Raw genomic sequence first — 21,166 nt, forward strand, 5'->3', positions numbered from 1 at the left:
ATTATATGATTGGTTGGATGGGATAGGGTAGGGTAGGGGAGTGGTGCATTGGGTGTATGATGGGAGGGATGAAGGTTGAAAGGTTACTAGGTGTAGGGTGGGAATGTAGATGGGAAGATGACAAAATGGGAAAATAGGAACATAGAAAGATGGGAAGATGGGAAGATGGGAAGTTTAAAAAGGAAGGAAAGGGAAACAAGTAATGTATTATTATTATGAAAAAAAAGGAAGATATTTTATGGATTTGTTATATAAGGAATGGAGTATTTTAGGAGGGATGGGGAGGATGGGATGGGTCAGATAGGGGGATGGGCTGTTGAATATTTAGTAGTGTGGAGGATGGATGAAAGAAGGAGAGATGGGGAGATGAGATGTGGTTTGAAAGATTTGGGGTTTGAGGTTCATGAGAGAATAGGGGAAGGGAAGGGAGTTGGTTGTGTAGATGGAGAGTGCGAGTGGGAATGAGAATGAGAATGGAAATAGGGGAGTAGATGGTGATGGTGATTGTGATGTGTGAATAACGTATATAGTATATTATAGTGAGCAAGGTAACCTGGGGGTTGAAGAGGAGATTGGATATCAAATTTGGTATTGAAGAGAGCGAGGAGGTGAAAGCTAAGAATTTTAAGTTCTACATTTTAAGTAATAGGTTATAGATTATAAGTTTATCTGAACAAATCTGAGGGGCCGGCCGGAGGGTATTTGATGATTAGGGATTGTATATGAACATACAATATATATTTGAAATATACAGAGAGAATGGAATAAAGGAAAGAAGATAGGATTGCATGTTCTGTATGTCTATTGTATTTACCTCTATCTACTAGAGAGGTGGAGATTGCGATGGAAAATTAAAATCTCAAATAGGGGTAAATGGGGGGATGTAAGATATATATGATTTACGAAAGGAGTATTTTTCACAAGTGATTTTGGGGATTTCTTTTTCTTGTGATGGTGATGGTGATGGTGATGGAGACGTGTGTGGAGGAATGGGAGGATGGGGATGGAGATGGTAAGTGATTGTGTTGTTACTTGGAGGAAGATGGGGGATGATGAGATCTGAGAGGTTCGAGGGAAGCAAGTAGAGGAAGAGGAGAGGTTGTATGTTTAGTAATGAGTATACAATGTAGACACTGAGGAGTGATTGTAGCTAGGATTAAATTGTTTGAGTTTCTCACGTCTCGTTATTTTCTATCGGGAGTCTGTCAGTGAGAATTTTCAGCATTGAGGAGGGATATCAGGACTGCGATGCTGTTTTTATTTGTATTGTTACATAGATATATGGTTATTGGTATAGAGCCGTATGTGTATATGATGCGTATTTGATTGGTGGAGTCGAGATACATGTTTACTTATCTAGGTAGGTAGGTAGGTAGGTAGGTAGTGTATGATGTTGTATGATATGATATAATATGGTTGAGAATCTTTGATATTAGGTAGAGGAGAGGGCTCAGAGGGTTTAAAGGAAGAGGGAAATGGATATCTCGTTTTGTCTACTCTGTTAGTAGGGGGTGATGATATAAGAAAGGAGGTTTGTGATAATGTAGGAGATGACGTGGTGATGTGTGTAGTTTGTTACGATATCAATTGGAAGGAGTTTGATCATTCATGCCATGAATCATGATAGACAATTATATTATAGGAATAAGGATATTTCGATGAAGAGCCTGACATAGATTCAGAGATTCTAGAATTTCTAAACGAGAAAGCAAAGGACCAGGGAGAAAAAAATCCTCTAAAAATTATGAGAAAACATCCATACCAAGGTCCTGTGAAAGATTTCCGCACTCCTCTTTTCGTTATTCTGGAGAGGATATTCTAAGTCTTGTGGATTATAAGAATATTTTATAGAAATGGACGGGTACAATCACTACGGATGAACATTTAAATCGAGAAGAAATATCCACGAGGTCGAATATTCAAAATTGTTCCCGAAAGAATCATATTTCAATTACTGGAATCAGAAGAGAAGGACTCTAATGGGCGTTGCACACACTGTGCAAGACCTATTGTACTCAGGATTATGAATATAAAGAGGAATGCGGGGAAAGCTTATGAGATTTCAGAGATCGCACAAGGGCAGGGCTTCAATGAGTGTGGTGCTTGCGTGTGTACAAGGTACTTGATGTGTTGTTTTGTCAAGTTGGTATGGGTTATGAGGTCGAGTTGTGAATTTCGGACTATCGGTAGAGTAGTCTATGCGAGGCGCATGTTGATCTTGAGAGATATTCCCTCGTAATACATGTCCAAGAGATTGCAGAACATGCCAGCTGATTCAACGACGGTATGAGTTGGTAGGAGATCAACAAAATTGCATTCATGCTTCGTTGTTCTGGATTTTCTCAATGATTTGTTGTTTCGCGCTTGAGAAGTGGTCGGGAGATTTTTGCGTATTGATTTTGAATTAGAAACGTATCTTGAAGTGAAGAGAAGACGAAGAAGGATACCATCTTAGGTGGGATACACGATAACTGATCGAGAATCTTGATTTATTTCTAATTTCCGCAGCGATTATCTCATACTCATGGGTCGCTTGTGGATAGGTAGGAAACCTCTTCAAAGCAGATCCTGCAGATTTCAAATATGTGTATATATATAGGCACCGCAAAGATACTCGGCCTTCCTACTAAGCATTGGAGTTGTCACCGAATGAATGCACCTAGACCTCCGCCATTCAATTCTATTCCACTAGGAAGAGTTGATTTTGTATCTAAGGAACATTCATGCTACCTCACTGTCCGTATCGGAACGAAAGAAACGTAACCTGTTTGTCAAAATATGTGAAAATTCTTCTTCTAGGCGCAACGGGAAATCTAGCTTGGGAAGCTCATCAGTCTGAATGGATGTCTTTGAGTCTTTGAGATCGCGGAAGGAAACGTTACGAGTAGACTCGATATCTATCCTAACTGCCGTACGAGGGTATACTTTGTAGAAGATCATAAATATAGCAGGTGTATAAGTCAAATGGAGACAATCTGGACAATTAAGTAAACCTGCACAAGAAACGGTATGCGATGTTGTTATTGTAGTAAAAAATAGAGGATAGGAGGGTTGAAGTATTTTCTTTGTCGTGAGATGAGCATTATGGAGTATGAGAGGATGGGGGCATGGGTGAATTTTATTGAATTTTATTGTGAGTATTGGCATGATGGATTCCTGTTATCCAATCAGAAACCATGCCTACATTATAGTATGCACAAGAAATCATGGAACAATATCGAGCTACTTGTGACATTGGAGAGAGAGTTCCTACGGGGCAAAACTATGTCGGTGACTGCCATGTGTTGCATTCATGGCGCTAATCGATCACCAATAAACCAGAAATTTAAAAACGGGGAACTTGAAGATACACTGCAATGTTATGATTTGCTGTTCTTGCAAACACTCCTCCAATGTTTGACTAGATGGTTGCTGTATAGTTCTTGGGCCAGATTGTGTCTAGACTTCTGAGTTAGTTTTGTGGATGCACATTGAGGTATGAGGATGTTGCTGATCGTACTATAGGAATGGGAATGGGAATGAAATGCAAACAGGATTTGAGTGGGTAAAAAGGCGGGTATGAAGTCAGCAGAAATTGAAAGCGATTTTTACAAATGCTCCAGGGAAAGGTGATGTCAGATTACCCATCTCAAGCCCATCGATCCTCCCTGGTCGCAGAATTTGCGCCGAGTGTGGCAGAGGAAACTTCGGAGATGGACATTATCCACATGAATTTTGTGCTTTCAAGCAGGGCTTTTGGACGCATTAGAAGAGAAAAGCCTTTTGCCTGTCGTTAATCAGCTAGCCAGACTAAAACGTGAGGTGGACTAGCAATTTCACCCTCCTCGCCGTCTACAGAACGCTTAGGTATTCGGTGTGGGAATGCAGAATATCTTGAAACACAAGAAGACTGAACATTTGAGGACCTCATCTCCGCTAGATATGCTATCCGTAATATTCGAGCAGTTCCAAAGTCTTTACAAGATGTTGTACTTGCATAGTGACGATGTCAATTGTACCGTGCTCGTATTTCAGCTACAACTGAGAACTTTGTTGTGACTGAGCATCAGAAGTAAATGGCCGTGGTTTCGATTGACTTTGTGCTATTTTTCGTCCTAGCCTTCTTTTTCTCATCAATACAGATACAAGCGCACCAGAGCCAAGACGTTATCAGAAAGATGGAGAATATGAATCGAGCTTCGATTCGAGACAGACAGTACTTACTGTTCTCAAAACACGGGCTTCAAAATTAAGGAGAGGGAGGATGTGGGTACGATTAGAAGTGGCAGACGCAATCTTTTGTGGCTCAGCTATTGAGGCTTTTTGACGTGGAAACTGGTGTCATTAGAATGGATGGCAGTGTCGATCTCAGAGCTATGCAGTCACTGAACCACTAGGCTCCAGGTGCTTTCCGAGCACATGGCTGACTCGTAGCGGCATCATGGCAGTTTAGGGCACCGGTCACTTGGAAATTTTCCGGGGCAACGTCCATTCGCACTCTTCCCTAAAGGCTTTCTTGACCGGTGTTGAGTGGCGCATAAATAATTTGTGACTAAGATGGAAGGCATCATTAGACGACGACAACGCTCGTTCTGGAAGTGGTAAGATGATCATCATTGTTCAAGGCTGAATGCGTGTTTTTGAGGTTACCTGAAAGTATAGTCTCATGTTGGCGCGAAATTGTTTATGAACGTTGGTGGTTCAACAGGCATTCGTATTCACTGGGATCCATCGTGGTTAGCGATAGAGTATTTCTAGACACATCCCTATTAGTGTGGAAATATCAGGCCAACAAATCAGCATTTCAAGTCCTCAGGCACACGAGCTCTCTTTTCCTTTTGGCGGTTGGAGGGGAGGAGGGGTGTCATCGTCCCAGGGGCCCCAGTTTATGTCAATCGAATCGAAGCGGGGTTTCCACATGAGGAGATGGACCGGGTGAGGCAGAGATTTGGTTGAGGACGTGTATCGTATCAAGATCGCATTGGTCTGTAGAAGACGTCTTTAGCCTTTCTGAACTACAGCTAGAATGGATTTGGTATCTGATCGACGCAAAAACTCCAAAGATGGGTTGTTGATTCGCCACTGTTAAGGATCTTCAAAACTCAAAGTTAAAACGTTACGAGTGCAAGGCGAGAGAATGATCAACACACAATGCGATTTGGCGAGGATGCGCAGATTCTTATCGGATGGCCTGTCAAATGGCGTCGGCTGTGATAAATCGGGCACGGGCTTTCGCCTAGACTTGCAAACTTGTAGATCTCCGAACACCTTGTTCCCCGTTCCGAATGTGTTTCTTTTGGGCAGTAATAACAGGTGTAAATAAAATACCTAGGTATTGAGTAAAAACTTTCTCATTGTGGGTTTTTGTCCCGATTTTTAATATAAAAGAAAGAGAAATCGTATGATTCAAGAAGATCTACATTGTCTAGAATCGTATGATGGTAACGAGATCTACAACATTTGATTCGAAAAGTAGATATTCTCAATCTAGATCATCTTTTACACGTGACGGAGCGGACTGACAGCATCAAAGAGGTTTGGTGACTTTGGCCAAAGATACCTAATGAAGTCTGTATGTCGAACCCCGCTAGAAGAGTGCTTCCGAATTCGGGCATCACAGCTTGAGCTTTCTGGAACTCAAATTTGAGGACTACGTCAGTGTACGAAGCATTCAAGATCAATGCGATAGCAATGTGTGAGCGTAAAGATGTAATCAAGAATTCAAAAAACATAGACAAAGGCCAACAGTTCTATTCGTCAACGGCACGGTTTTATACATGAACGGGAAGGCTGAAATTACTTCAATTAGACTGGCACTTTGACCTTTTGGAGGCTCGAGTTCTATGCATAATCGTCCCTTCGCAGTAGCAATCTCATAAGCACGAAGAATGAAAGGATAGCAAGGACTAAAAGGAACGAGGAAAGCGTCAACCAGGTTCATGGGATACAAGGTATTGAACGGGTGTTTGAGAACCTCTACTTCGTAATGTCTCAATTTGAAAATCTTTTCAAAAATCGAAGTAATTTGATAGACTTCAAACTTTCATGCTTTAATAACAGAGCTCATTAAAACTCCAACTTGGTTCTGGTTTCGGTAACTTCCGAGGTTTCGGTCATTCATTTTACATATTCGAAATACTTTGGTAATGTTTGAGATTAGCCCCCCAAAATGCGTCATGAGAAGAATATTCTCGAACATTCAATATCGATAGAATGAATTGTTTTATTATACTTGGATGGGATTCAGTGTGTTGTAATAGTATGGCTCTGCTCTTTTTTCTCGAGAACAAATCTGTTTTTCCACAACTACACACCGCCTCACCCCTTTTCTATTCATGTCTTTCTTGAACCAACGGCGTGAAAATTAATTTGATCGATTTAATATCAACATATGCACACATGAAAAATCTTGAAGGCAAAGATATAGACGGCATCACAAAGCTAGTAAGCTAGCCAGTACCTACGTAGCATTTCGGGGATGTTGCATCAAGCTTCAGTACCAAAAATTACCCGACGCCCCTTCATCTCTCACAAAGTTGGCAGGCGCCAAGCCACGGCACCCGTGATCTTCTGAAATTTAATGTTGCTTTGGGATGCTGTCCGTTCGGAGAAATTGATTGCATCGAGGAGATTCGGGTTGGTTACTGTATTTTGCAATTATTTTGTTCTACAGTAAAGGAATAAGCATGCAATCATATGCAACAATCCCACGCGCTGTTGTTTCCCTGCCAATGATGATTGCTATTAGAAACAAAAAGGAAACAATAGAAGCCTAAAAACCCCTACTTCATGTAACCAGCTGAATCTAACGCCGACCTCGGGAGCTCAACCGTGCCTATCATAGAAGTTTCGACAGGAATTTACCAGGTACCAGGTATCCAGATATACAAGAATGGAAAACAAATCTTGAAATCAAGTAACACGAGCATCGAAACTTTGATACTCACCAGTCTTTTGCTTTGTGTTGACGCGGTATGCCCCAACTAACAAGCTCTGACCATTTCACTATAAGGAGATTGCCAATCAATGGAGACTCAAAGAACCTACAGTCCTGGCATATCACAGGATAGAACAGTGCATTGTCGGAAAATAAGAATTCTCCATATTTGGTAATTAGAAGTCTCTTCTCTGATGTCCAACTACTAACCTAACATGGCTTGTAGCTCCTAACTCCTAATCAAGTATTAAGTGACAAGCTCTAAACAAAGTTGGTAAATGCCGAGGTAATAAGGTTTCGCCTACTACAGTAGTTAATCTCTTCACAAATCCTGAAATGAGCACAAGTGACAAAAGGATATTCCATCGCCATCATCATTATCAGGTCAGATTTGATTATCTGGGAGATGAAGTGGTCCTTTCATAACGGAGCTTAGCGAAGATTTGATGCTTATTTGAAGCGAGACCCTATTTGGTTGGTCCAGACCCGGCCCGGTCGAATTTGATGATCTGCCTTGTGTTTCAAAGAGACAGGATTTAACGACCACCGATGAACGATCAATACAGATCTTTCAAGACAACCAATCAAAGCCTGATTATAAGGGACTCCAAAGCTGTAAATCATACAAGGTAAGAGATTGATGTGGGAGCTAAGTCAGTCTCGCAATTGTATCGAGTATGGGGCGACCTGACATATGGACACTAAAAGATGTAGACCAACCAACTACGTTTTGAAATGCCAGTGATGAGAAGAACCTTCATCCTGGACGTGATCGCGCACTCCAAATGGATGACAGGCGGCCATGCACCTCCCACCTCCCACAACCCTTTATCCCTGCAAACCTTGAGGTAGGTGATCGCGCTTTGAGTAGCCCCTCCTTCAACCAACGAACGGGCAGCCTAGTCATACGTATACCGTATTGGGCGAGTGGGTGATCACTCTAAAATATGAGGAAATTTCCTCCTTACCAGCTTTTAGCTTACATACATCGGTAATGCTGTGATTACTCAATTCCCTCATCAGGAACACATTCCCTCGAGCACCCGAAATGGGCTCTGACCATTTAAGACCCTAGCCTTGGCAGGCATAAGCTTCCATTGATGCATTCGACTGCTTCTTCTGTGGCCCTATGGACAACCTCCCCAGTCCATAAAGATACTCCGCTACTTCGTCTCCACCCCAATCTCAGCCCCAGGCCTCGGGATCCAGAACCTAGCTGGTAATCGACCATTGGCACATTACACTTTGTATTCCAACCTGCCTTAGTGAGCCAGCAACACAAGCACCTTCCTCTCACACGCACATCTTTATGGTCTACCACTGCCATTTCGGATAAGGCATCATTCCATCCGCGTCATAAAAAAGATCGGGAGCTTGTTCATTTGATACATTTAAAAGCCTTGTTATTACCCTTTACAGACATGGAAAGTCAAAACAGTAAACTCGAAAAGCGAGGTTTTCACTTGCCCCACCATCCTCGTTGTTTGTAATATCGGACCTCGACTTACCCCTGCGTATTTTTTATTCCGCACTATACAAACAATCTCGAGCTCAACGGCAATTTCACTTGCCTATTCCAAGGTTGTTATCACTATCCGTACCGAGCGTTTAGTGGGATCATTCTTCAACGCTTGCCTCTCCGCTCTGTTCTTTCTGGCTCACAACCAGTCGATCTTGTACTTCTTTTTGGCAAGCACACGACTTTTGTGTACACACCAACTTTTTCCCTGGCGATCGTCCCTGCAATTAAAGAACCTTTCTGTCAATTTCCAGATCTAGAGTCAATACTCGTAGCCCTGTGATTGGCGAACCCAGATCAAGCTCCACAGTCCCACAGATTACTAGCATCCCGAATCCCGGATTCACCTGGAGTACTTGATACTCACGGCTGAACCTAGACATTCAATTACAACGTACGAGTTGACAATTATGGGTGAGAAGTGTGGGGGGTGATTCTGGTTCTACATAAAAGTTCGACTGGTCCATTTGCTAGCATCTGCCTATTTGCACCTCGCCGTTGTCACTTTAAAGGTGCTTTTTCTTTCACACACACATTTATATTCCCTTCTTTTGGCTTCAGTGAATGCCTACTTCCCGACATGTTACTCACGATTAAACAGCCAGTCCATCACGGCTACACGTCTTTTCATGACTATTCTCCACCAACACCACCATCTAGCTCTCGTTTCCCCCCGGCGGTGACAACTACTAGCTCTTCAGTCTCTTTACCAACACCATCACAATCTCTTCCTTCTTTAGCACTTACAAAATCAACAAACATGTCCACTCCTCATCGTGGATTACCCCCCATGACACTACCGCAACCACCGCAACCCCCGCAGCAAGCAGTCCAGGCATTGAATCAGCCAACGGGCTCTTTACAGTTACCAGCTCCGCCTCAACAATGGCAAGGCGCTGAAGAGTCAATGAGGAATTGGCTTCAAGCAAAGGCCGAAGAGGATAAACGGAAGCAAGAAGAAGAGAAAACGAGGCAAGAATCACTGAGATTGGAGCAAAGAAAAATCGAGCAAGATATGCTACGAACGTCCCTGACGGGAGGAATTCCCCCGTACATGATTCCCATGGTGTTTGCCGGAATGGGTGGTGGAAATTTACCTAACGCTAGCTTAGAATGGGCCCAACACTACATGGCTCAAGCACATCAACTGCAACAGCATCAAGCCCAACAGCAACTAGTGCCTGGGCAGAGTCAGCATACTTCACCAGAGCAATTGCAGCGTGGAGACTCTCGGCCGGTATTTGGAAGTCAACATCCAGTTCCTGTCACTTTACCCTCGACACCTATCGGACCTACCGGCCCAGGATTTCTTCCCAATTATCAAATGTCTCCTGCCTCAAGATCTAGGCAGACTGCAGGATCTCTAGCTAGAGCGACTGCAAATTCTCAACTCCCAAGATTAAATACAGGAGAAATGCTCATCCAGCCACCTCCAGCAGCTTCTAATATGCAAATATTACCAGGACAATCGGGTCATCCATTAGCACAATCGCAAAGCGCCCAGCAGCAACAAGAGCCCCAGTCTTCGCCCTCAATTTACTTTCATCATTGGCAACCACCCACATCACAAGCAGGTACGAGCAGCACCCATCAGCCTCCGACACCCTCAGGCAAGCTTTTATAAATCTCCTTTTATTCATTGTATTAATGTTTGACTAGACCATGTTTCTTCACCAAAGAAACGAAAAGCGACAGGGCCGCAACAACCAGCCCCGCATCCAACATCACTGCCACAATATACTTCCCCTTCGTTCTCACAGACAGGATCTTCGGTGTCAGGTACGCCATCAAGCAGACGCCGTGGGCATTCAAGGAACCGAAGTGACGTTTCAGCCCGTGGAGCTGATTCATACGGCCGTCCTTCGAGTCGCCATAGACACACTGAAAGTGGTTTCAGTACTCAAAGCCTAACTTCACCAGTTCACTCACAGAGCCAAGAACAAGCTTCAAGGTCTGCAGAGCCACGCAGGCATTCAGGCGGCTCGAATACCGTGTCATCTTTGCTCGAACAAAGCGATTCTAGACCACGCGCGCACTCTCAAACCCAAAGCCAACAAAGTCAGTCTCAGCGAGACCGAGAACGTCACTACTCTGGAATGTCGGAGATTGGACGCGATGAAAGGACCATGGAGGGAGACGAGGCACGACGTTCTGGAAAGCGAAACGATGGAAGAAATTAAACACGTTTCAAAGACCTGCCGATCATTTACTTAACCGGAAATACTATTCGCCAACGAATTTCCCCAAAGCCACAAGATTTTACAACTTTTTTCAATTCATCATCATCGAATATGCTTTGTCCATATACAGATGTTCAATTTCTCTTCTCTTCTTCGCTTCGATATTGATTGTTTAGAGGATACCCATTACTTTGCGCGCCTTTTACCTTTGAATTTTACTTAACACTTTACCTTCTGCGCACCGAGCTCTTTTCTAGGGCGTTTTTTTACATTCTGTATATCATCTTTATTACCTGTTGACAGGGAATTCAATTCTTGTATCACTGATCCCTTCTAGTCTTCTTTTTTATCTTTAAATTTTGGTTCTGTGTCTCAGCAACACAATTTCTCTTCAATCCCGGCACTGGAATTCACAGGGCTGGTTCAAATTACATGTACATACTTATTTCTATTCTCAATCTTGTGGTGGATGTATATCCCAATCCGGGCAGGTAAATATAAAGGTTCAGGTCTCTAGTCAGGAGATTGAGGTGCGTGGGAAACCAATCATAGGTAGTCAGGTGCCAAAGAAGGACCTACGGGGTTGGCCTGCACATTGTGTCAAGAACATAGGCAAATCGCCCCAAATGAGAAATCAAATTCAAATAAGCAATATCTCAAGAATCCTTCGTTCCAAATTTCCCAATTCAAAGTGTTCAGGCGTCAAGAATCGTGCCAAGTGCGTCATGGAGCCTAATGAAGGCAGGAAAAACTTACTTCTTCCTCAGTCAGCCACTTCAACCAAAAACGCGTACTTTCATCCTGGTCTGGACCCGGAAGAGGAAATGGTCATCAAGACCCATGTTTAATAAGAGCCGCAAGTATTAAATGGCAGGCTGAAGTTAAACAGTAGAGAAATAACGAATATAATTATGCGTGCTTCAGCGCGCAGGGAACCGAACCGTGGTCAGCGCGGAAATGGTAAGCAGGGGTTCTCACGGCTTATATATTAACCTTTGTTGAGCTAAAGTGTATGTAATTACAATCTTCACCAAGTTAGAAAGCAACATGGTTGTGCAGTAGTTTATACATCAATGGGCGCGTACAGATACCTTTCGGTATCATGCGTACAGGAAAAAGCAAAAAGGGTGGCTACAGGCCAGGTACAGTGCATGTTCTAACGTATTAAGCTTCGCACGAGTTAGAGTCAATGCAGAGTATCGCAACTCATCCCATTGCTTCCTCCTTACCTAGCGATGGATTAGAAGAGGGGTAAGAAGATAAGAACGGAACTTTGCCAAGCTTTCAATCTGCCAATCTTCGACTATGGTCTCGACCTGCACTGTCAAATTTGAAGGTCTCCTGGCTCGAATTAGCCTTATTAGCAGGGTTCCGCAATTTCGTGCATCGTGGAACGTTCACATTCGGGATGCTACCATGGGTGTATCATATCCTCATCAGGATATCCGCTCCAAAGTCGATCTGTCAACGTGTTTTGCTACATACAGTACGAATACCACGGTGGTGCAAGAGCATGGATCTCTCGTCTTTCCCTCATGGCTACTCAAGGATCTATACATTGTCAATTATGCTGTTTTCGTATTGTCGGGAAACTTTCTTTCTTCATCACATATTACCAGCCGTGTTATATTCAATCTATATAATTTTAAAAAGGTAAGCAAAGCACTATAAAAAACAACCTAATTGGAGAATAAACATTCTAATCAGTACCAGGCCTTGTAGCATATAGATTGAAATTTACATAACTTCAAGCCACAAGCTACCCAAATGATTTCCTGACCCCAATTCTAGACGTTCCTCAAAAATCACGAAATCAAAACAAGATCGCACTTATCGCTCTTTACCCCCTTTTAGGTCTGGCGTTTCTCGAACGGAGATGATCCGAGAGATTGGGCAATGGACGTGTTCGGCAGGGCTGCAGATCCTTGTCTGGCACAAGGTTTGTTAGATTAGATTGTGAGAGATTACCCGATTTGTACGTGGGGTCTAGTGGAGATCGTGTTTCGAATTAAGTGATGGTTCATCTCAAAGCGGTAAATTGTGATGAATTCATATCGTTGTTTAATATGTTTTTTGATTGCATTTTGTGAATAACTGCAGGTACGGTTGAGAAAAGGAAATTTGATCGTGTATGCGAATGCTACTGGATCGCACATGGCCAAGGAAACCTAGAGATGAAATGAGGTGATGAATCTTTCAAAGGGATTTCTACCACATGTGGATTTGATTAGAAATGGGAGGATGCATTCTGGAACGGGATAGTAACAAGATATTTTGGCCCTTCGGTAACACTCGAAACGGAAAATAGCTGCATACATTTCGGGACGAGAGACCAGTCTTGGCGACCCAATCTTACCCGTCACAAAAGCATTGTCCATAGGCAGTTGAGATATATGATACAGATTGCATGTATATTATTAAGCCTACAATTTGACCTACATCTACCCGGAAAATTTGAGATAGCTATTGATAGGATAGGAACGTTGCAATTACGACATCTAACAGTTCTTATCGGTGTTGATCCGACAACATGTCCATGTTACCATTCCATCATCAACTTTTTTATGTATCTTACTTCCAGTACTACTTACTGCAGGTTCAATCCCGAACGGCGACGTGCCTTTCTTCGGCAACAATCCCCCGACGGAACAATGACACGAATTTCAAACTTCCGCTTTGTGTGTACACAGCATCAGACTTGTACATCGTAGCTCGCAGCATGAAAACACCGTGCAAAACACGTGTATTTCAAAGCGTCAAATTGTACTACAACATTGATATCCTCCAAGAACGGTAGGTCGTGGGGAATGGATTTCCTGCTCAATTAAGCGAGGCCCCTTTCACTCCGGCTCACATTAAATAGTCTTCACCTGTCAAAATAAATGTTGTACTCGGAAACAGTCTAATTCTATCCGGAAGGCTCAAATGACAAACGTGTCAAAAATAAGGTCACAGTCTCGAATGATCTCCTCGAATTACTAGATTGGAAACATCCGTTCATCAAACATACTTCTCTAACTCTTCTGGAACCCCAAATCTTCTATCTCAAACCTTCTTCTCCACGGACGCGCGCCTCGTACCACAAAGGCTTCCAAACACCCATGAGATCAGATCTACGCCAAGTCATCACATATAGGGTAGAAAATATGTCTCTCAATTTCTCCGAAAACCCTACGTATACCGGTAGATGAGTATGTCATCAAATAAGGCTTGTTTGCCCTTATTGTCTCAAAATCTTATTGAGATTTGGATGTGTGTAGATCAGTGGATCTGATTTCGAGGTGTAAGCGTTTCATATTTACGAAATGTCGTAAGTACCGAGACGACGACTCCACATTGTAGGTAGACGATGTAAATCAGTGGGTCGCGAACACGAACTTGTGAGTCTAGATTTTGGTCCCTTGATTTTTGAGATGAGAGAGACGGAAAAATTGTTTTGCGATGGTGTGGAAAGAGATGTTAAGTTGATCTCTCTATTGTAGATACTAGATAGAACATTCTGTAGGTAAATTGCTGGTTATCTTCCCTCGCGGAATGAACAATTGTGACACAATTGGCATGAGTTCATTTGGAAACCCCACTTTCGATGCTTTTCTGTCTAGAGAGAGGGGTATCTGGACTCTGAATCTGATTTGGGTGTATCATGTATGAAATTTGGCTCAAGAACAAATTTGGCCGGCTCTATCTCTGCTTAATCTCGTTGTGTGATCAGTATCTTACATGCGAATGGTACGAGTGTGCTGTGCTTATTTCGGATGATAAATGGAAGTTCAATTCAAGTCCCGGAATAAATACTCGCGGATAGACAAACACGACTGCGCGAATTTGAGTACTAAATAAATTCGAGGAAGTTGGTCTGGCTTTCAACTGCTGAATATCAAGGGATACCGAGAGAGACAAGTCTATCATAGTCAAAGGGGGTCTTCAGCCATAAGCTGTGTCGCTCAATTTTGTATCATACCAACTGTATCACCTTACAAGCAGATCAAACATAACTCACTTAAATCCCAGCATGAAGCCTAAACTGATATATACGAGGTTTACATATATTTTGTAGATATGTCGCCCTTAATACCACAAGGTATTACTTTTGCCGTTATGATGGTTGATTTTCAGCAAATTCTATGTCTCAGTCATAGTTCCTCCTGCCTGTTTTTGAAAAGAAGCAATGATGTCTTCTCCCCTTGAAACTCAGTGTATTTGCTGAAACTCCCACCCATAAACAACATCTACACCGCCCTGTCTTTACGCGTCCCATTAATTCTCATGCCTCTCCAGTCATCTTCTAATTCTGCTCCCGCTTGGCTGGCTTATAAAGAACGACCATGTCTGTCCCGTTTTTCAACCCATTGATGCCCTCTTCAAGCGTACGTCCACCCTGAATCTTATATTCGAAAATCGTATCTCTTTTTGTCGATTTCGAATGATGTGGTTTCTCCTGTCTTGTGGAACCTGCGCCGGTTTGGCATGTTGTGGATGCAGCAGGCTGTTGTGTCATCTCAATGGCGGTAAAGTGAGGAGGATTTGGGGACATGGTCGTTGTTTCGATGATATAATTGCCCAAGAATATCCTGAGGGGTCGGAAAGCAACGGTGCGATAAGATAGTGAAGATTTTGGTGTCAGGATCAAATTGTTGTGATCTTTAAATGCAAGTTGGGATTTAAAATTGTTTTTCTGACTTGCAGGCAATAAAATGACCTTTCAAGATGGGAGTTTTGTGATTCTCGATGAGATTGATACTAGTGCGGAGGAGGGCTTGATTCCATTTTGTTTATTTACCCTCATGGATTATTCTTAATGTTATATGTGTGACTTGGCTGAAAGGAATATCTGAAGAGTCATGTTTATGAATCATGAGGCATGAGTAAAGTTAAACTGTAAATGTATGTTTGGTCAGATTTTGCTAATTCACTATCGGTAGTGTACAAATTACCCATGCTCATGATCAACCAAATGTTTGAAAGTTTCAAACTAGAGTGATACAGCTTCCTTCCTTCGTTTCTTTAACAACCTCTTCATCTATTGTGTCGTCAAGATAACAATCCCCAATAAACCTATACAGCCGAGCATTACTACTTTCACTGTCAACTTTTCTCAATACGGAAGGCGAGTTGGAATTATTCAAGACCCAGACCTGATCGCCAGTCTTTACCTGCGGGTAACAAAGGCCCATCTTTCCGTTTCTGGTGACGTAGAAGCAACGACCCGTGCTGGCTATCTCAAATGCCCTTCTGTATTCTTCTTGTAACGTCCACACATCTCCGCCCAAGAATTGGTTCCACTCTTCCATACTGGGAAGATCGCTTGTCTTGATTTGTCTCCATCCACGGTGACGTCCATACAGAGACACTCCGTCAGCTATTTTGGAAGCACATATGGCACGGGATAGAGCTATGCGAGCAGAAACCTCTCTACAAGCTCCTAATATACTTTCACATAAGCTTTTCCAATTCATTAGTATACTCTTCAGCGACTCCGCCGGAATATTGACAGTCGGCAGTAAGGAACCTACGATCGAAATCGTGTCTAGCCACCGGCCTGATACTGAGAGTTCTGGTCCGTGAATTTGAAATTCTCCGAATTTTTTACCCGAAGCCTCACACAACGTGGATGATGAGATTCTTCGGATCACAGCTTCGACTTCCACGAGCGGTATGGTAACTGAAAAATCAGGAACCCATGAAGGGAGATTTGAATGATCCGAACCAAATGCAGGTCCTATCATGCATCGATAATCATTACCGGTCTCTTGCAGCATCAGTTTGAACACTTCTGTGTACACTTCGGTCAATTTGGCGCTGTAGTTAGGCCGATACGACTTCATGGTCAATGACTGAGCCATAGCAAGAACCGAGAATATTCTATCCCGCGGCTCCATACAAACTCTATTTGAGAATGTCAGAACAATTTCATAGAAAGGGCGACGTGTTAACTCTGGAAACGCTCGTATCGTGTTCTGGTAGTAGAGAGAGTGATCTTGCAACGAATAACCTTGCCTGTATCTTTCAATCAATTCAATCTGCAAGAAAAATTGGTCAAGGGTTGTGATTTTGAATCTAGAACATGACCCGAGACTGTTCTTGCAGTATTGTGTTTCATTAAAAGTATGGCATTTACGGTTTCTTCGAGCCGAGATCAACGTGTCAAGACTCGAACGCCAATTCCCGTAGCATAAAACAGGATTGGGAGATAAAACCGCCTCTTGAACAGTCCATGATCGCGTAAACCAGGTGCTATTGGCTACTAGCAGAAATCTGTCCCAGAGATCGTTGAATTCACTGTTCTTCCCCAAAAAAATCTATCCAGAATTTGCTTTGTAGTACCCAACTAACTCATGATGGTGCTTGTTATCCGAAAAGTTTTGAATCAATTGAAACGGATTCCCTGTGGCAGGAATATTATTGGGTGGCGCTCCAAGCCATATGTAAACAAGTGAGCACCTCGAAAATATCTCTCCTAGATTTGCTATTTGACTAGCTTTCTCATCCAGATCATTTTGGTCTACGCATAGAGCATCAATCCAAAGAACTAACGTCTCTTGCGGCTTTCTGATGTGCCGAAGACTAGTAAGTAAGCTCTCATGGATAGAAATTTCGTCCCCGTCAACCTTGATGTGTTCTGTGGAAATTTCCGTACCCCAGACATAGGACAAGCAGATGTAACCATTGGCGGCTGCAATGTCTATGTCCTCGACATGGATCGTCGCACAAAGTTGTTGGTTTCCAGTTCCAGATTCCAAATGCAATAGCCTGAACTTCGGCTTGGCTAAGCCTTTGTGATCTTTGTTTGTGGTTGAGTTTTCCATGGTTCTGTTGTCTTCCGGAGACGTTGGAATGATGCCGATGATTTTGAGAGTTTCAAGGAGATGAGGAGAAGCAATGCTGCAAATTGTTTAAAGAATAAATATTTGATGATAACATGACAGATGTTCTAGTATAGATGCCGAACTGACCCTATTTTGTTCTGAAAAATTAACTTGGGATTGTTGTATTTGAATCTGTTCGGAGAATCGCCAGTAAATCTATGTACCAATGTCTAAGTAAAGGAAAATTTCCATAGGGGTTCTTACTCTCACATTCACAAACCCATAGTAAAGCAGAATCAGAATCATGAAGGCATTGATTCATTCATGATTCCTTATGACTGTGTTTCATGATGCCTCAATATAGGCTAACTTGCCGATTTGAGATTTGGATTGAATCGTCATTATGACTTGAAGAATCGAGCCTTCATTGAACAGTCAGTCATTGCTACAGTCACATCACATTGGATTCATCGTTACTAGTTTCGAGTTGTCTTGTAGAAGCGACACCTGACTCTATGTAGGTAGTACCTGTATTATCTCCTACCTTGAGTCCATCGCGAACAGAGAACATTATACCAACACACATGCACACTCATGCCAGGATCCTGTCGTCAAGTCGTACAGTCAACTAACGGCCCCCGAAGCGAGAACTATGGCCTTGGGACACCAGGAAGGCTCAAGAAATGGCATTCATAGAAGATCTTGACGTGCTGTGCCTGGCTACATTCTACCGGCACTTCAACAACCTTTGCCTTAAGCATTTGCGGAAGAAGACTTGTCGACCATCGATTTCGACCGCCGGAATCTCGAAAGTCGAGCCATTTTCATTGGTTTCGTTGCTGAAATTATAGCACCAAATATGTACTTGTGAAAGTCTCTTCGCAAACTGGAAGCTTCGAACTGAAGAATACCGTTATTGTTGCATTACCGCGTGTTCTCGCATCGCATAATCATCGGGGCCTCTTTTCAAATGACGAAGTACATCATTTCACTTGTAAGATATCTCATGAAATAAAACACTCTGACAATTTGAGTTTTCAATATCGTCGTCGTAGTACAAATCCCACTTCTCTTGTGGTCAGTTCATGCTAGTCTATATAAGGCTTAGCTCATCCGCCCCGCTTTTGCAAACGTCAACGGACTGACAAACTTACAACTCCCGAACTTTGAGCTTTTACCGTCAAATTGTATGCTCAAATATCCCTCAATGACCATAAGGCGACTTGGATGCAAATTAAAGAGTTGGAATGCCTCCAGAGTATACAAGTATATCGACGCTGAGGAAAGTTTGTGATCATTGTCGAAGAAGAAGTAAGTCTTTTGCAGATACCCACACTTTTTGATGCAGTAAAGGAGTTCCGAGCATTGACCAATCAAAGGAATACGATGTGATGGGAATTTCCCATGTAAGCAATGCGGGAATGCATCATTAGCATGCAAAAGAGAACACATACCGAAGAGAAGGGGACCCAAACGTGGAAATGGTAGAGTGATCAATGAATTGAGAGCTCAAGATGGCGGGGATATCGAAAACTTTGCGGAAGTCCGTGTCTCGGGCTTGGGTGGAAGCAGTACCGGTCCAGGCTCGTGAGTAATTTCAAGTAGTTCTCCTAAAGCAAGTTGTATTATCCCAGGCTGGCAAGGACTGTTGAACTCGAGAAGGTATTGAAGAAATGTTTGAAATTGGTCAAACTTCAACAATCGTCACGGGGATTGTAACCTGTGGGAAAATTCTCTCTATACCATCCCATTGGCAATTGTCCATCAGCTGATAAGTATTATAGAGTGGATATCGACCATTGGGTTTCGGATACTGCTAGCTCTTCCGCCGCCCAAACATATGTGGGAAGACTTGCACAAGATCCCATCATGTCGGATATCTCGACCATTTTCAGTGATGAGCCAAATAGTATATTTACGACCGATCAATTTAGGCCCATATGTATTAGCTACATGTATCTAATCCCGAAATGCCTTGATCTTTTTCTTGAGCATATTTACCCAATTATGCCTCTAGTGCATATGCCCACTCTACGAGCCTCGATAAATCGGCCATTAGAAATGCACGAGAAAAACCTTCTTTACTCGTTATGTGCCATCACTTCAACCCATATGTCGGGTAAAAGCATATCAGCTCCAGGACCTCCTTCGTGGGAAATTGCTGGAAGATTCTTCCTTGACGAGTGTATCATGATTCGACAGGCTTATGACTTCATCGAAGACAAATCGTTGTCTGCTGTTATATCTTCATATTTCGTATCGACTGCATTTTTCGAACTGAATCAGTCTAGAAAATCTTGGTACTATTTGAGAGAAGCAATGACAATGGCTCAAGATATAGGATTGCATGAAGAGCATAAATATTCTGGTCTTCACCCTGCTGAAGAACTGTGTCGTAGACGAACATTTTGGATTCTATATGTTACAGAAAGGTAAGTCCACTCCATCCAAAGATATGAGGTTCTAAATTGGCCTTAGGTCTTTTGCGATTCTACGTCACAAGCCTCTTACCTTTTCGAAGACACCAGCTCTGCCCTCAACTCTACACGATTATGAAAGTCCAGAAATTCATTCTGGGTTTATGCACCTAGTACAATCTTACCATCTGCTAGACTCTAGCTTTGTAGATTCTTGGAACGAAGCCTCTGATGCGCCAGTCTCGACTCTTACGTATACAGCGCTTCAACAACAATTAAATCTTCCTCACCCTTCTCACTTGTCCCTTACTACCATACAGAAAGCTGATATTCTCGTCACCCAGCAATGGCTTCGCTTGATTGTTTGGCAATCTTCAATGCGTCAAGGCTTGCTCTCTTCCACTGCCGTCGATGAAAGCATGACTTTTCGATATCCTCTAGACATCGCTCACTCTCTCCTGAGTGTCATATCCTCAGTACCCATAGCAAGTATAGAAGTCCATGGAATGGGTATCTTCGAGAAGATTTTCGAGATTGGTAACTCTATGGTAGACGTTATGCAAGCTTATGGATCACAAATTCCACACGAAATATATGGCATTTGCCAAGACCCATTTGATATGTTCGTGAGGACATTGAGCCAGACACCGAACTCTCAACGTCAATATGCAGCTCTTCTGCTCGCCAAAGTAACTGAGAAGCCGGAAATCCAGAGGTTTTCTCATAATTTGACGAAAGTGCTATCCATAAATACCGTTCCTGATGCGATTGAATCGAATTCAAACTTGGTGCCACATATGCGCGAACCGCAGTGGAGGGGAAGTATTGTAGGCGAACTTAAATCTGATGACGATGATGCGGTGCGCAGGGTAGAGGAAGAACGCCACGGACAGACAGACAGCAATCCGATAAATGGCATGGCGTCATCAGCAATTCAATCTGGTAACATAGGGAGCAGAGGAAGCGAGGTATTCATACTGCAAGCTCCTAAGTGATCCTCAAGGATACGCTCACTACTTGCGCGAGCAGAACTATCGTTGGAATTCCTTACCAATCCTTCGATATATCGATAGTAGCCGTTCTATCATTACATCGTTCTTTCTAAGATAGCAAAAACAATATTTGCTTCGGAAAGCTACGGAAAAGTATGCGGAACCGACGAATCATCATCAATTTTGAGCTTAAGCTGAGTTCTCTAGGGCCACTTGAAGAAAGATAGACTTCGATCTTCCGGCCGCATTGGACGGCCGCGAAGGATTATTCGACATGTTTGATCATCTGGGCCTTGAGGCTGGGCATCGAAAGGGTGGATTGCACGAATGTGGGTT

The 21,166-nt window shown here is 42.8% G+C and overlaps 4 protein-coding genes across 4 annotated transcripts; 2 read left to right on the forward strand and 2 right to left on the reverse strand.

Annotated features, from left to right (window-relative positions):
• Positions 1-9,015: 9,015 nt before the first annotated feature.
• On the forward strand, positions 9,016-10,615 carry EAE97_001394 (uncharacterized protein; the record flags this gene model as incomplete). The annotated part of the gene is made up of 2 exons (XM_038871905.1): positions 9,016-10,045; positions 10,095-10,615. The coding sequence occupies 2 exons, from the start codon at positions 9,016-9,018 to the stop codon at positions 10,613-10,615; spliced, it is 1,551 nt and encodes a 516-aa protein (XP_038737806.1).
• Positions 10,616-14,900: 4,285 nt separating this feature from the next.
• EAE97_001395 (uncharacterized protein) lies at positions 14,901-15,149 on the reverse strand (the record flags this gene model as incomplete). Its single annotated transcript, XM_038871906.1, has 1 exon — positions 14,901-15,149. The coding sequence occupies one exon, from the start codon at positions 15,147-15,149 to the stop codon at positions 14,901-14,903; it is 249 nt and encodes an 82-aa protein (XP_038737807.1).
• A 433-nt stretch (positions 15,150-15,582) lies between these two features.
• Positions 15,583-17,421, reverse strand: EAE97_001396 (uncharacterized protein; the record flags this gene model as incomplete). The annotated part of the gene is made up of 2 exons (XM_038871907.1): positions 15,583-16,501; positions 16,949-17,421. 2 exons carry the CDS (start codon positions 17,419-17,421, stop codon positions 15,583-15,585), a joined length of 1,392 nt encoding a protein of 463 aa, XP_038737808.1.
• A 1,247-nt stretch (positions 17,422-18,668) lies between these two features.
• Positions 18,669-20,833, forward strand: EAE97_001397 (uncharacterized protein; the record flags this gene model as incomplete). The annotated part of the gene is made up of 4 exons (XM_038871908.1): positions 18,669-18,732; positions 18,801-19,008; positions 19,206-19,853; positions 19,900-20,833. 4 exons carry the CDS (start codon positions 18,669-18,671, stop codon positions 20,831-20,833), a joined length of 1,854 nt encoding a protein of 617 aa, XP_038737809.1.
• Between the last annotated feature and the right edge of the window lie 333 nt (positions 20,834-21,166).

The sequence above is a fragment of the Botrytis byssoidea genome (assembly GCF_014898295.1).
Source record: "Botrytis byssoidea strain MUCL 94 chromosome Unknown BBYS_002, whole genome shotgun sequence".
Classification (NCBI taxonomy): domain Eukaryota; kingdom Fungi; phylum Ascomycota; class Leotiomycetes; order Helotiales; family Sclerotiniaceae; genus Botrytis; species Botrytis byssoidea.